Below are 14,267 nucleotides of genomic sequence, written 5' to 3'. Positions count from 1 at the left end.
ACATTGTGAATAATATTGAAAATAATAATGGTGATGATAATGTGAATGATCCGGAAAACTTTGTAAACAATGAACATATTGTGAATGATCTACTTCAAATGGATGAAGCAGGCATAATAGGCGTTATAGATGATTTTAACTTTGAGAATGTGATGGCTGATGAAGACGAAGAGATTGTATCTGAGGACAGCGGTTATACAAGCGATTGCAGTGAAGAATTTAACGACACTATTGAGAAACATTTGACGCATGCGAAAGTGAATGCGATAACTGGACGCACAAGACATTGTGCTATATATTTTTATTATACAAGCGGTACTTATTCAGCGTGTGCTGAATGTATAATGCGAATAGCGGACACTGATTTTAACATAATGCACGCTTTTCGCAAACATATAACTGACGCGTTCGGTAGGCTGGACGGTAAGTACTGTTCAAATTGCAGACAGCCTATGTTCGTGTTGATTTCATGTGATATGTGTCCAGTGTGCACACATTAAAGATTTTCAATATAAAATTATACAATATGGATTATGAAGATATCATTAATGAACGAGTTGAATTTGATGTAGAAGATGTCATTTATGTTCTTAAGAATAATGATGATTCTGAAAAACAAAAGTATGTGCAGCGAATATCACCAGTGCAATTTCTACGTGATCGAGAACTCGGTATACGCGGAACACACGAACGCATCGCAATACAAGAAGTTTACGTGTATGATCAACCTGTTTATGACTGGCCTCATCATGTGAAGCAAAAATTATATAAAGAGATACTGAATTGGGTTGACACCGATGAAAGTGAATACGATATAGCAAATTGTACAAAAGACTCAGGAAAACTGTTTTTATCTCATTGAGATACCAGCTGGCGTTGGAAGGTATATCGAAGTGATAGCAGGAATGAGTAACACTTGCTATGAGAATCCTAACGTAGAAAAAATGTTGCACACTTACCACGAATTTTCTGATCTTTTAAACAATGATGATGATGAATACGTTCTGTCTGAACGAGAGACGGAGGTGCGTATTTTTATTGTGTGTGAAAGACAAAACAAGCTAATACACTTTGACATTCAAGTCAAATATCGATACTGCATTAGGTGCTACGAAATTACATGCAAGTGTCCTGTTGAAGATTGTGCGGTGTTGTTTTAAAACAGTGTTAAAAAGACATTATAAAAAAAATGGAGAATAATTTTAACCAAGAGGAACGTGAGCTCTTGGAGCAAGCAAACGGAGTCGCTACCTTAGCCGAGTGTTTCGCGTGGTTACAGCGATGTGACGAGTGTATACAACAGCTCGAGGAACTTAGCGTCAAGCATCCTCGGCTCACCGTCGGACAAAGACAATCGTTGGTGGCTAGAATCGCGCGACTCGAGGGTGAAAAGACGCGACTGCAGAAACGTTTCATGCACGTCGGCGGTAATTATGCGAGTGATAACGCGAAGAGACTCGTATGGCGAGAAATAGATACCGCGTTCGAGAATCGTGTTCTGACCTGTGCGATAATTAACGCAGACTATGTCGAGCCGCGGCAATTTCTCGAAGATGCTGGTAGTATAGTGCTCGAGCGTGTGTGGGACGCTCTAGAAACACACGGTAGTGTGAAAGTGAACACCGCGTTTAATAGTGAGTTCGTAACGGGTGAAAAACGTGCCAACAAGAGCATCACTACGAAAAATTGTGAACTATTTCAAACGTCAGACTTGAACGAGTGATACGAGCGGTGCGTCATCGAGCCCACGCTAGCCTCGCTCGAGGAGTTTCGGGTATATTAAATTTAATTATAAACGTGAACAAGTACAATCCTCTACACGCGGGGTGTTACGTAACATTGCCGCGAGAAATAATTTTGAGAAAAGCGGTAGTGAACGTTAATTCGAAGGACAATGCTTGCTTCGCGTGCTCAGTGGTCGCCGCTCTGCACCCTGCTAAAGAACATCCATATCGGGAGTCGTCGTACCCTCATTATACGACGGTCTTAAAGTTCGACGACATCGAGTTTCCCGTTACACTAAAGGACATTGGGAAATTTTAGAGACTCAACGATGTGTCGGTCAACATCTACAAGATCAGAAAGGAAATGACGATGCTAAAGATTCTTCCGCTGCGGCTTTCCAACGACAAAAGGGAGAAGCACGCCAATCTTCTGTACGTGCAAGATTCGCGCGAAGACAGCGTGGGTCACTTTGCATGCATCAGGAATCTGTCTCGTCTAGTGAGCTCGCAAGTGAAAGTATGGAAAAGTATACATTTGCGATCGGTATGTATATTATAAAAGAAAAAAATACTCTCGCGTTATCTTACAAAAAAAAGTAATTAAAATTTTTTATTACAAGTGCTTGCACTATTTTCCATCATGTGAGAGACTGCAATCACACGCTGTGGACTGTCGGAATATAAACGACTGCGCTATCACATGGCCCACTGAAAAGGACAAATGGCTAAACTTCCGCAACGTAAACTACAAGGAGCGAGTGCCCTTCGTCGTCTACGCTGACTTGGAATGTGTGCTGCGGAAGACGCAACACGATACGGAGCAAACGTCGTACACATACCAGCATCACGAGGTAATCAGTATCGGATATTACGTGCGATGCTCGTACGACGACGCGTTTTCCGCGTACCAGTTTCATCGCGATCCCGATTGCGTGTCATGGTTCGCCAAGCAATTAGAAAAATTAGCCCATAATATTAAGGTTTGTTTATCCGCCAATGTCCCCATGATAACTTTAACGAAAGAGCAATGGGAGGTGTACCGTACAACGCGTTGTCATATTTGTGAAAAACCGTTCGAGCCGAATGATAAACGGGTGCGCGATCATTGTCATCTGACCGGTCCCGCGCATTCTTCTTGCAACTTATTTTATCGAAATGTATCATACATACCGGTGGTCTTTCATAATTTATTCGGATACGACTCACATTTTATTATTAAGAAAATAGCGGCAGTATTTAAAGGAAATATGTGCTTCCAATCACGACGTGCTTCCAATCACGAAAGAAAAATATATTTCTTTCACAAAACATGTTATAAGTACCGCTGATAAATTAGTTCCCCACAATTACATAAAGTTACGGTTCATAGATTCATACAAATTTTTAAACACAAGTCTCGAAAAATTAGCATCATATATATTGTCACGACTTTTCCTGACCGGAAAAGCCGCGGGCAAAACAATAAGACCGGCTGGGTAACCGATACCCCCGATGCCGTGTTTGTCGCGCTCGAATCTCAGCCACACGCTATCGCGAGAAATTGTTGGGCGCCAGACGCGCTCGACGACGCGTCAATTCGCGAAAATCGTTACGCCAAGGTGTCCTCGATCCTCGCGCGACAATCTCGACCAGCTCTGCCTAACGGTAGAGGGGCAGGGTGAAGCGTAAGGGAGCAGGCGAATGCGGTGACACGAAGTGGTGGACGACACACTAGAAAAATAGACTCCGAACGTAACAAGTAACGAACTTTATTGAGATTAATAGTCAGACAGAAACAATAATATCGCGGGACGCGGCATGCGGCGTTCCGACAAGGCGGCGCCCCGGCGCGAATCAAACCAAACAGAGACGCTAACGATACGCGGGAAGCTCCCGCGGTAGGCACGCGGCCGACAAGGACAGACGATGGAATCTTCCGCGCACATTAATTTCGGACGTTCGAACGTGCCGACACTCCCGGCAACTAGAGAACGCGACCGCGTGTCTCGCGGGGGTCACACAATAATCGCCGGCCGCTACCGCACTACACACCGTCGCGAAACCGGAAGTCCCGTCCACCCGCTACTCGCGACGCGATACTCGCTCGCGCGAGGGCTTTGCGGCGTGCACGGTCGAGGGGAATCTCCGACGGAACCCACGCGTCTTCACGATCGTCCTCCCCGTGGCGCGTCTTCACGATCGTCCTCCCCGTGGCTCGGCGCTTCGGCGTCCCGCCCGCTTGCATCCGATATATTCCCAATTAATGACACGAACGTATGACCGCCCTGCGGTCCACGCGAGTCACGCACCAACACAAAAGCGGATGCAGAACGGGCCCGGGAACACCTCGCCGGCCGGCAACCGCTCACAGTAACTTATCTTGACAGGCCACCTCACCGATAATGTCCTGGCGACGTCCTCCCTCGTCTCCAGTCTCGTCCCTTTGCCCTGGTTGAGGCCTCGCACAAGCCACACCGATACTTCACCAGGGACACGACACGCAATTTAACGGCGGGACCGCTCGCACGCAAAAGCGGGGTGGATCGCGGTCGATCCCGGATCGACGCCGCGACCCCCCGTTCAGTCATGCGCATTGTTTCCGCGCCGCGACCCAATTGCTGCAAGGCACGCAGTCCTGCGTACGCAGGGACGTGCGCGCCATAATCCTTCCGGGGGCCTCGCAGGCCCCCCGCAAAATTTTCTTTCTCCCGCTGGGCCACTTCCCGAGCCGGGGCAGCGCCCGCGGAGACCTCCGTTCCTCGCGAGAGGACTTGCCGCCTCCCTCGACGCGTTTGGTCCCATCCGGGCTCCTCCACAGCCCTCCGAGATGTTCCGCCGTGGTGTTGGCGGGCACCGCCGCCTTAGGCTCCGGCCGTGGCTCTCTCAGGGCCACGCCGAATCCCCGTGCGGGCCGCGTGCTCGTCTCTCCCGGGCACCGGTGGCGTCCTTCCTCCTTCCCCGCATCGTTGTCGCTCTCTCTCTCCTCCTCTCTCGCTCTCTCGCCGCATTCCATCGGAAGACGGCCGCCGCGCAAAGAAATCAAAAATATAAGAAATTAATGCTACGCTCGCTAGGTCTGTCGCGGTTCCCCATGGAGATCCCCTCTCGCCTCTCGCCTATTTTCCCGTACGGCGCGAATTCGCAGCCTGTGACGGGGGAGGAACGCTGCTACTCGTGGCAGCTGAGCTACCACGTCACAATATATATATATATATATATATATATATATGACTTTATTGCTTGGTAACAAAACAGCTAGAATACAATAGGAAAGTTACAGAGCATGTACAAGCAATAGGAGAGGCTACAACAAAGAATGTTGCTATGAAGCCTTCCAGAAACACATGAGAAACAAGAAAGAGAAGCGCAAGTTAATAGTAAAAAAAAATAAATAAAGTACACAAAATTCAAAAATAGAGTCTGACTCAGCCGACAGAATTGAAAATACGCATACATAGAAAAACGACGCAAAACAAGTAAACAGGTTTAAACATTGAGAGAGAAGGAGGATGATGAGATGAAGCGGGCAGCTTCTTTACGAAACGAAAGAAGGGAGGTATTGGATTTTATGGACAGCGGAAGCTGATTATAATAGTACACAGCGATATAAGAGAAGGAGGTACGAAATTTAGAGGAGTGATGAGTGGGGAAAGACAGAAGGTGATTGTGACGAGTGTCAGGCGCTGAGTCTGAATGGAGTTCGGAAGTGAGTTGAAGAAGCCGCCTAAGATATGGAGGAGAATTGGAGCGAAGAAGAGAGAAAACGAGACAGCATAGGTGGAGGATATAGCGAGGACGCATTCTGAGCCAACCTGAGCTGTCGAAGAGAGGAGTAAGATGGTCAAACTTGCGGATACCGTAGGAAAAACGAAGACAAGAGTTTTGGACACGTTGAATACGATCAGATAGATGTTGGGTGAGAGCAGGTGCATAAACGACATCAGCGTAGTCGAACAGGGAGACAATCATGGATTGAGAAACAACAAGTTTTTGAGAAGATGAGAGGATGTGACGGAAAGGATAAAGGAGGCGTAGCCGAGAGAAAGCTGCACGACATTTCGCAGTAACATGAGGTTTAAAGGACCAGGAGGAATCAAAATCTTAGCACCGATAAATTAAAAATTGTTCGGTCTAAATTTGCACACTTATCCGACGAAGATTTTAATTTACTGACTCGAAAGGGTGTATTTCCATACGAGTACGTTGACTGCATCGAAAAATTAAAGGACACGTGTTTACCACCGCGCGAATCGTTTTACAGTTCTCTGACCTCTAACACAGTATCCGAGAGCGATTACGCACACGCTGTCAACGTATGGCATCGGTTCTCAATTCGAACGCTGGGTGAATACAGTGATCTGTATTTAAAAACGGATGTATCGTTGTTAGCCGATATTTTTGAAAATTTCCGCGATAAATGTATCGAAAGTTACGGTCTCGATCCCGCGCATTATACATTCTCCCTGGATATACGTGGGATGCGATGTTAAAATATACCAAAGTTACTTTTGAACTGCTTACCGACATTGACATGGTAATGTATATTGAACGCGGTATACGTGGCGGTCTAAGTCAATGTTCCAGCAGATACGCACAGGCTAACAACAAGTACATGCAGTCGTACGACCCGTCGAAACCATCGTCGTACCTTATGTACTTTGACGTTAATAATTTATACGGCTGGGCAATGTGTCAGCTGTTACCCTATACCGAATTTCAATGGGTCGAAGACGTTTCGAATTTTAACGTGAACGCAATCGCTCCGGATTCACCCACGGGATACATTCTCGAGTATCCTCAAGACTTTCACGACACACACTGACCTGCCCTTCTGCCCGACGCGTGACAAACCGCCCGGTACGCGTCAAGATAAACTTTTAGCGACGCTCTGTGACAAGAAGCGTTATGTTATTCATTACCGTAACCTGCAACAGTGCCCGCGCCACGGTTTTCGCGTAACGAAAATACATCGTATATTACAATTTGCTCAATCTGCATGGCTTCGCGATTACATAGAATTAAATACGCAATTTAGAATGCGCGCTAAAAACGATTTTGAAAAAAATTTATATAAATTAATGAACAATGCAGTTTTCAGAAAAACAATGGAAAACGTACGCAATCACGTTAACGTTAAATTATTAACAAGATGGGAGGGTCGGTACGGCGCGGAGGCAATGATAGCAAAACCTAATTTTCACAGTCGTAGCATTTTTTCGGAGAATCTAATCGCCGTTCAACTGCGTAATCTCGAGGTGAAATTATATAAACCGATTTACGTAGGCATGAGTATCCTCGATATTTCTAAAACGTCTATACGAATTTCACCACGAGTATATGCAGCCTCTATATCGTAGTAAATGTAGAGTTATGTACACAGATACCGACAGTCTTATATGTCACGTCGAATGCGAAGATATTTACAAAAACGTGAAGCGTGACATTCATAGATTCGACATGAGCGATTATCCGGTTAACAACGCATACGGTATACCTCTCGAGAATAAGAAAGTGCCGGGTCTAATGAAAGATGAGAACAATGGCGCGATAATGACCGAGTTTGTCGGACTCGGGGCAAAAATGTACGCGTTGAGAGTGGACGGAAAAAAGGACACTAAAAAAGCGAAAGGTGTCAAGAATAACGTAGTAGCGCGAACCATAACGTTTGACGATTACACCCGCTGTCTCCACGAAGAGATCGAAATGACGCGTCGCCAGTCGTGTATAAGTTCTAAGCTGCACGAAGTATACACGGTGTCCGAAACAAAAATTGCTCTAAGTCCGTACGACGACAAGAGATATCTCGTACCTGATTCGGTCGAGACGTTACTGTGGGGACATTATCGAATACCTTTGTAACATTATACTTTTATATTTTCTCATTTTGTGTTTTTTTTGTTTTATAGTTTTGCGATTATGTATTTTATATTCTACATATATTTGTTAATATTACATCTCGCATTTCATATATTTTATAGTTCATTTTTTACGTATTTTACATTTTACACTTATTTTATAATTTTACATTTAGCGCTTCATGTATTTTAAATTATACACATATATTACATTTTATGTATTTTTTATACTTTTGTAATTTATATTTCATAGTATATGCATTTTGTATTATTTTCTTTAAAAAAAAAGTGTGTGAATTAATACTAAGAACAATGCGTTATGGATTATATTTTATGCATTATAGACATCTTATAGTATGTATTTTATATCAAGAACGTGTATTAGTAATAAGAAGAAGAATGTATTGGAAAGGGATAATAAAGAAGCTATTGAGATATATTTTAAAAAAATGTATTTTATCTTTATATGGTTACATTGTATTTTTATATGATTATAATAAAAACAATTTTATATGGCTTAAGAGGATGCTAAACTGCTCGTCAAACTTGATCGAGGTCGATAATGTAGAGTCATTTGGGCACGTTATTAACAAAATTTTGTATGTATTTCTTTTATAGATTTCGAAATCCTTTTTCAGAATTAATTGTGGAGAATTTTTAATTCTGTAAATGCAATAAAAAGTACATTGGAACAAATTGTACAATTCTGACGATAAAACAGATAGGATCCTCTTAAACACCGAAAACTTTTTTTTTAAGGTTCCTAGGCTCATTCTAAAAGCACAGTATTGTTCTTTGCTGAAATGCCAAGTGCGCTCCAGGCTTATTTTATACGTACAAAGTCTAAAACTTTTATACGCAGCCAATGTTTTCACGAGTCGACTACAGAAGTCGATAACAAAACTATAATTTTCTAACTTTCTTTCGTTTTTCGTATGAAATTGATCGCAGCGCACCGCGTTATTATCTGTATTTTAATTTTGGAGAAGGATTTTCAATTCCATGCAATCAATAAAAAGATTTCGGTGTCCGAAAATTAATGATAAAACAGAGCAGTTTAGTATCCCCTTAAATAACATTGTCTTTGTGTATCCACGAATTGTGCGATCCATCGAATCCCAACCACTTTACATAGACCTTGTCTCCCTTCCTGTGCAATACTTTCTCCACGAGAAATACGTCAGGGTGAGTTGCGCGACGCAACTCGTGCTCGTAGAACGCTCCAGCTATAGATGTTCCACGATAATCCTCGAGTAGATAAGTTACGGGATTGGTACGTTGTACTTTAATAATTTTAAACACCTCGGTTCTCCAATTCGGCGTGTAACCCTTTTCAAAGATCGTCTTGAATTTACTCACGCGTACAGAGTCACCGACTTTAAATTTCGCCAGACCTGCAATCTTTATCGAACTGTACACCGTATCCAAGAGTCTTTCGGCTACAGCGGGGGTTACGTCGATGGGTCACATACCGATCGTTCGGTGTTTCCGAGTATTGTAATTCGACACGAGATCCGGTAACAGGTCAATCCACTTATAATTGCCGTTGAGCGTAAACATCCTCCACATGTCGTTTTTCAGCGTACGGTTAAACCGTTCGACGACCGATGCCTTCATTACCGAGTACGAGGAATAATGATTAATGTCGTGTTTTTAAGTATTTTCTGCACATTAGTGTTGTAAAATTCCTTTTCTTTATCGATTTGCAAGTTTTTCGGGTATCTTCCGCTCTCTCGAATTATTTCAGAGATAGCGTCGGCCGTCTCGCTTCCACCCTTGCTCTTGAGCGGAACGGCGTGTTGCTCAACACATCGATGACGGTGAGTATGTAGTGGCAACCCCTGTTAAAACGTTAGTATGGAATCATCTCAACAATATCGGCCTGCCATAGATCGTCGTAGCCCCGAACTATGACGCGTCTTCGTGGAAAATTTCTTCTCGCCGGAGCATGCAGTTCCTCGGCGAGTCGTTGCCTTTCGGAACTAATATTTGATTTCGACGGTCTCATGTTTTATACTTTATTATTGATTAAGTAATAACGCGCCCGCTTTTTCCCGTTCTGTACCCGTTTTTCCTGTTCCGTTCCCGTTCTTTCCCGTTTCGTACTCGTTCTGTACCCGTTTTTTCCCGTTCCGTTCCCGTTCTATACCCGTTCTGTACCCGTTTCTTCCCGTTCCGTTCCCGTTCTATACCCGTTCTGTACCCGTTATTTCCTGTTTCGTTCCCGTTTTTTGCCGTTCCGTTCCCGTTCTTTCTCGTTTTGTACCCGTTCTGTACCCGTTTTTTCCTGTTCCGTTCCTGTTTTTTCCTGTTTTTTCCCTGTTCCGTTGCCGTTCTTTCACGTTTGTTACACTTTTGTATTGTTGTTTATTACTGTTTTCTACTGTCTTTCAGCAGTGGTTCTTTGTCTTCCGGTACCGATCGATTAAATATTCGTTCGTAACTATTTCTGACCTGATTTACAGCTGTTCGATAACCATCCGACAATCGTTCCCGAGTTGTTTGATAACGATCCTGCACCGTTCGATAGCTATCCGACAGACGTTTCTGAACCGTCCGTTGTTGATTCAGGAACCGCTCGAAGTCATTTGTTAAACGTTCGTAACCGTCTCTTCGCCGTTCGTTATTACTCATTGTTTCTGACTTTGATACGATATGAGTGACATCAATCGATCGACTGACTCGTTTCGCGGATACGCGAGTTAATTTATAATAATACCCGCCTCGTGAAGTTCTTCGATAATTGACAACATTTCGTTGTCATACGCGTTATGACCGGCTCGACGTGATGCTTCGAGCAACCGCAAACGATCTACCAGCTCGTTGAGATCGTCCCAGTGTACATAATCGATCTCGTTATCATTTAACGTCATAGCGTGAGGTAATCCCTTTCCGGATTTTTTCTTTTTTGGCGTAGGTTTGATCGATATCAACGGTGCGATTAGGTGTTTGTACTTGTATCCTCTGTTGCTCCATAATTGACTGCTCTTGGTGTAATTACGTCTATGCATGTTTGTAGCAAACAATATGCTTTTGTACTTTTGCATATTATCATCTGTGTAGATGTCATCGTCGGGGATTTTCTTGAAGATCAATTCGTAAAGACCGGGTGTACCGACATAACGTACATTATCAATAATTATGTTATCCTCGTTATCCACATCGAAATGTTTATTACCGAGCATTATTCCATTCTTCTCGAGACGAACACCGTATATGTTGTCTACATCGCTCTCTCCACTACCGCTCAGGACAGCCCCGACAAATTTTTGACCAAGCGGGCCCAATTGAGCTTGCAACGATTTTCGTCCTTGCGATGTTTGTAACTGATTTCGAACAATCGTCGCGAGTGAGTCGTCCATCGTTTCGAAAACATTCTCAAGTGATTCTATCGGTTGTACGGTTGTGGGACGCGGTGTGAAGGTTATCATTGGTATATCGTTTGAAATTGGTAAATAACTAGATGTTTGAGGTGTTGCGAAGAGATCGAATGAGACATTCGACCGTTTTCTCTTACTGACATATTCTTCCCTTTCTTCCTTCTCACGTTTACGGGTGAACGATGTTTCGACGCTTGCGTCATTGTCACACGGCTCGTCCTTTATCACGCCAGAATTGTCTACAATCTTTTGTAGCGGTTCGATTAGCGGTTCAAAGTGTCTCTTGGTCGCGATCTCCTCCTCGATCTTATCGGTTTTCAAAGCGCGATGTTTCTTTCGGATCGATTCGCTCGTTTTCTCAATTTCTCTAGCAATCTTTTCGCGCTCACGCGTATCTTTGTTCTTAGCCATGTCAATCGTTTTACCCCCGACGAAATATCAATGATAACTAATTACTTTGCGGTATTGCAAACTCATTAAATCCTCTTCTGTATCGTCCGTTAGCAAGCGCACTGTCTTTGTCTATCACTAGAAATCCATAATCACGCTGCCAACAATCGCTACATAATTTGCTGAAAACATCGTACGACATGTCAGTATTTACGTGATCGTTGTACACGCGTTTCAAGTTGGTACCGTCCTGTTTAAATAATAGGATCAGCAGGTTTGCGTTGTCGCGTATAAGATGTTTGGGTATTCTCGCGTACGACTGACAGAGATAGAAGCAGTCAACGTTCGAGTGTCTGCCCATTGAAAAGTATTCTCTCACGACATCCTGCTTATCGCAACGTCATCGAAGACGAAAATTGAGTTTGGATGCGCTTCGCTCGGCGGAATGACGTCACTGTTATTGGAGAATGTAAAATAACCTATCTCATCGATCGAAGTCAACAAATTCCCCAGATAACGATATTTCAGCTGTTGCAACGATTTCGAATACACGTACACGTTTTCGAAACGTACACCGTGCGGACTTTCCAACAGGTTTATGAGAACGTTAGTTTCACCACAATTCGACGGACCGCAAATAATGGCGCGTATAGTATTCGGCAGCATCGCGCCATGCTTACATCTCTCCCCGCTGTCCCCCATTAGTTGCAATTTATCGTCGTAATTTGTAACACGTATTGTCAACGGCTGTTGCACGAATCTCATGTTTTGTTAATCTGGCTAGAGAGTATGATCGAACGCCCTTTTTATATGTGTACGAGTGCAGCATACATTCTATGGCAAATGTGCGCATGTGTGTATGTATGTACGTTTGTATATGTGTCCGTGCAAGCATCCGTGCCTGCGTGCTGCCCGTGCTTACATGTGTGCCCGTGCCTGTCTGCCTGCTGCCTGTGCTTGTATGCCCGTACCTGCGTGTGTGCCTGCGTGCGTGTGTGCGTGTGTGCGTGCGTGTTAGAGGAGGAAAAGACGTTCGGAGAAAAGAGAACGCAGGATTAAAAATGATCCATAATATACCAATATTAATATTATCTAAAAAAATACTTAAAAATATTTAGAATACATAGATAAAATATAAGATAAAATATATAATGTAAGATATAAGATATAATATAAGATATGATACATGATATAATATATGATATATATAATATATAAATTTTTTATTCTCTATCATAAATTTTATTAATATAAGTTAAAACAATATTTACAAAAATGTCATACTCCCAGTCTTCTTCTATATATTTAATATCTTTTTTTGGTTCCTCCAAACCAAATAAAAATCTTAAATTAAAAATATTGTCGTCGCTATCGGTGACGGTGTCGTCGTAGTCATCATTATCATTGTCATCGTCATCGTCATCGTCGGCGCCGTTGTTAAGACGCTCCCCCCCAATACCAATCTTGGTACATCCGTTCCACTCGGCGATCGGATTGCACCATCATTTTGTGTTCCGTTATATCCATATATCCCGGAAGGCGAATCATTGTAGGTGTTATTTTATTTCTGAAACACAGACACTGAAACAGCATACAAATTACAATTAAATATCAATTAGCAAAAAAAAACTAGGTATATATTTCGAGGAAAGAAAAAAAAAGTATTTACGACAATTGCAGGCAGCTCGACGTATGTCTCCGGGTCGATCTTAAATCCGGGTCTTTGGGTGTCGTCGCGCCGTCCTCGAAGCCTGGCGACTTCGGGTACTCACGTACTCCAGAGCCGGCAGGCGATCCGGTAGCGTAATACGCGCTTCTCCGTAACAAAGGCACCTTAAAAAATAAATAAAATAGATCAATATTTTTATTATATAATTAATATAAATGAATATAAATAATATAAAAATTTTTAAATATTAAAATAAAATACTTACAATGTTAGCCATGGTATCTTTGTTGTAAATATATTTTTGGAAATGCATTTTCACTTCTTTACTTGAAGAAATTTCGAACTGAACTGACGATGCTGTCTGATCTGGACGACACTTTTCTCGTCGAATTTCCAAACAAATGAAACCACTTCACTTTTCCCATACTACAGAAAACTATAACTCTTGGAGACGCGTAAAATCACGTCTTCGTCGTACGCTTCACTAACGCTTGAAAAATATTTTATACCTTTTACAGATTTTTACGCACACATTTTTTTACTAGCTTATCAGGTTGTTGCACAAACCTTATTTTTATATTAGGTAAAGGGATGGGATCAAACGGCTATTTATACGAGCGCAAAGTTATGCATCGCTCAGTATCAAAGATGTATCTCGTACTATCGCATCCCTCCAATATTCTCGATTTAAGCGCAGAGCAGTTACAGTTTGTGCCAAAGATCGTTCTGTTACGCGAGTGCGGCAACTATATCGAACACGTGTGGAACAAGCTTCCGGAACATTTAAAAGCGGATCAAGAGGTTCGAAGCTATCGTCGCTGTAACAAGCATTACAATCAACCGTGGCAGCAAACGCACATCGACGGCCCCGCACCGTTGATCAAGAATTGTAACGAATGTCAGCTTTCGCAACGAACAAATCGGTAAAAAGCGGCTGCGGTTATCTGTTGAATCGCGCGATAAACGCGCTTCCCTTCGAGTTACACATCCCTGGCTATCATCAGTTTTGCGGGCCGGGAATGCACTTGGAAAAGCGATTAGCTAGAGGCGATCAGGGTATAAATCTACCGGACGCGGCGTGCCGCGAACACGATATTGCGTATTCTCGAAGCAACGAGCTTGCCGACAGACACGCAGCGGACGAGATACTCGCCAACAAAGCACGAAAACGCGTAATCGCGAAAGATTCGGCTCTCGGAGAAAGAGCCGCCGCTGCTGTCGTCTGGGCAGCTATGAAAGCCAAGACAAAGATCGATATGGGCGTAAAGAG

General features: G+C 43.2%; 1 protein-coding gene across 1 annotated transcript; it reads right to left on the bottom strand.

The window, feature by feature from the left end:
* Positions 1-8,626: 8,626 nt before the first annotated feature.
* LOC118645756 lies at positions 8,627-9,127 on the bottom strand. Its single transcript, XM_036287462.1, has 2 exons — positions 9,031-9,127; positions 8,627-8,952 (listed from the first exon to the last, which is right to left on the bottom strand). Exons 1-2 carry the CDS (start codon positions 9,125-9,127, stop codon positions 8,627-8,629), a joined length of 423 nt encoding a protein of 140 aa, XP_036143355.1.
* Positions 9,128-14,267: the final 5,140 nt, after the last annotated feature.

The sequence above is a fragment of the Monomorium pharaonis genome, chromosome 5, assembly GCF_013373865.1.
Source record: "Monomorium pharaonis isolate MP-MQ-018 chromosome 5, ASM1337386v2, whole genome shotgun sequence".
Lineage (NCBI taxonomy): Eukaryota > Metazoa > Arthropoda > Insecta > Hymenoptera > Formicidae > Monomorium > Monomorium pharaonis.
This window is presented reverse-complemented; position numbering and strand designations above follow the sequence as displayed.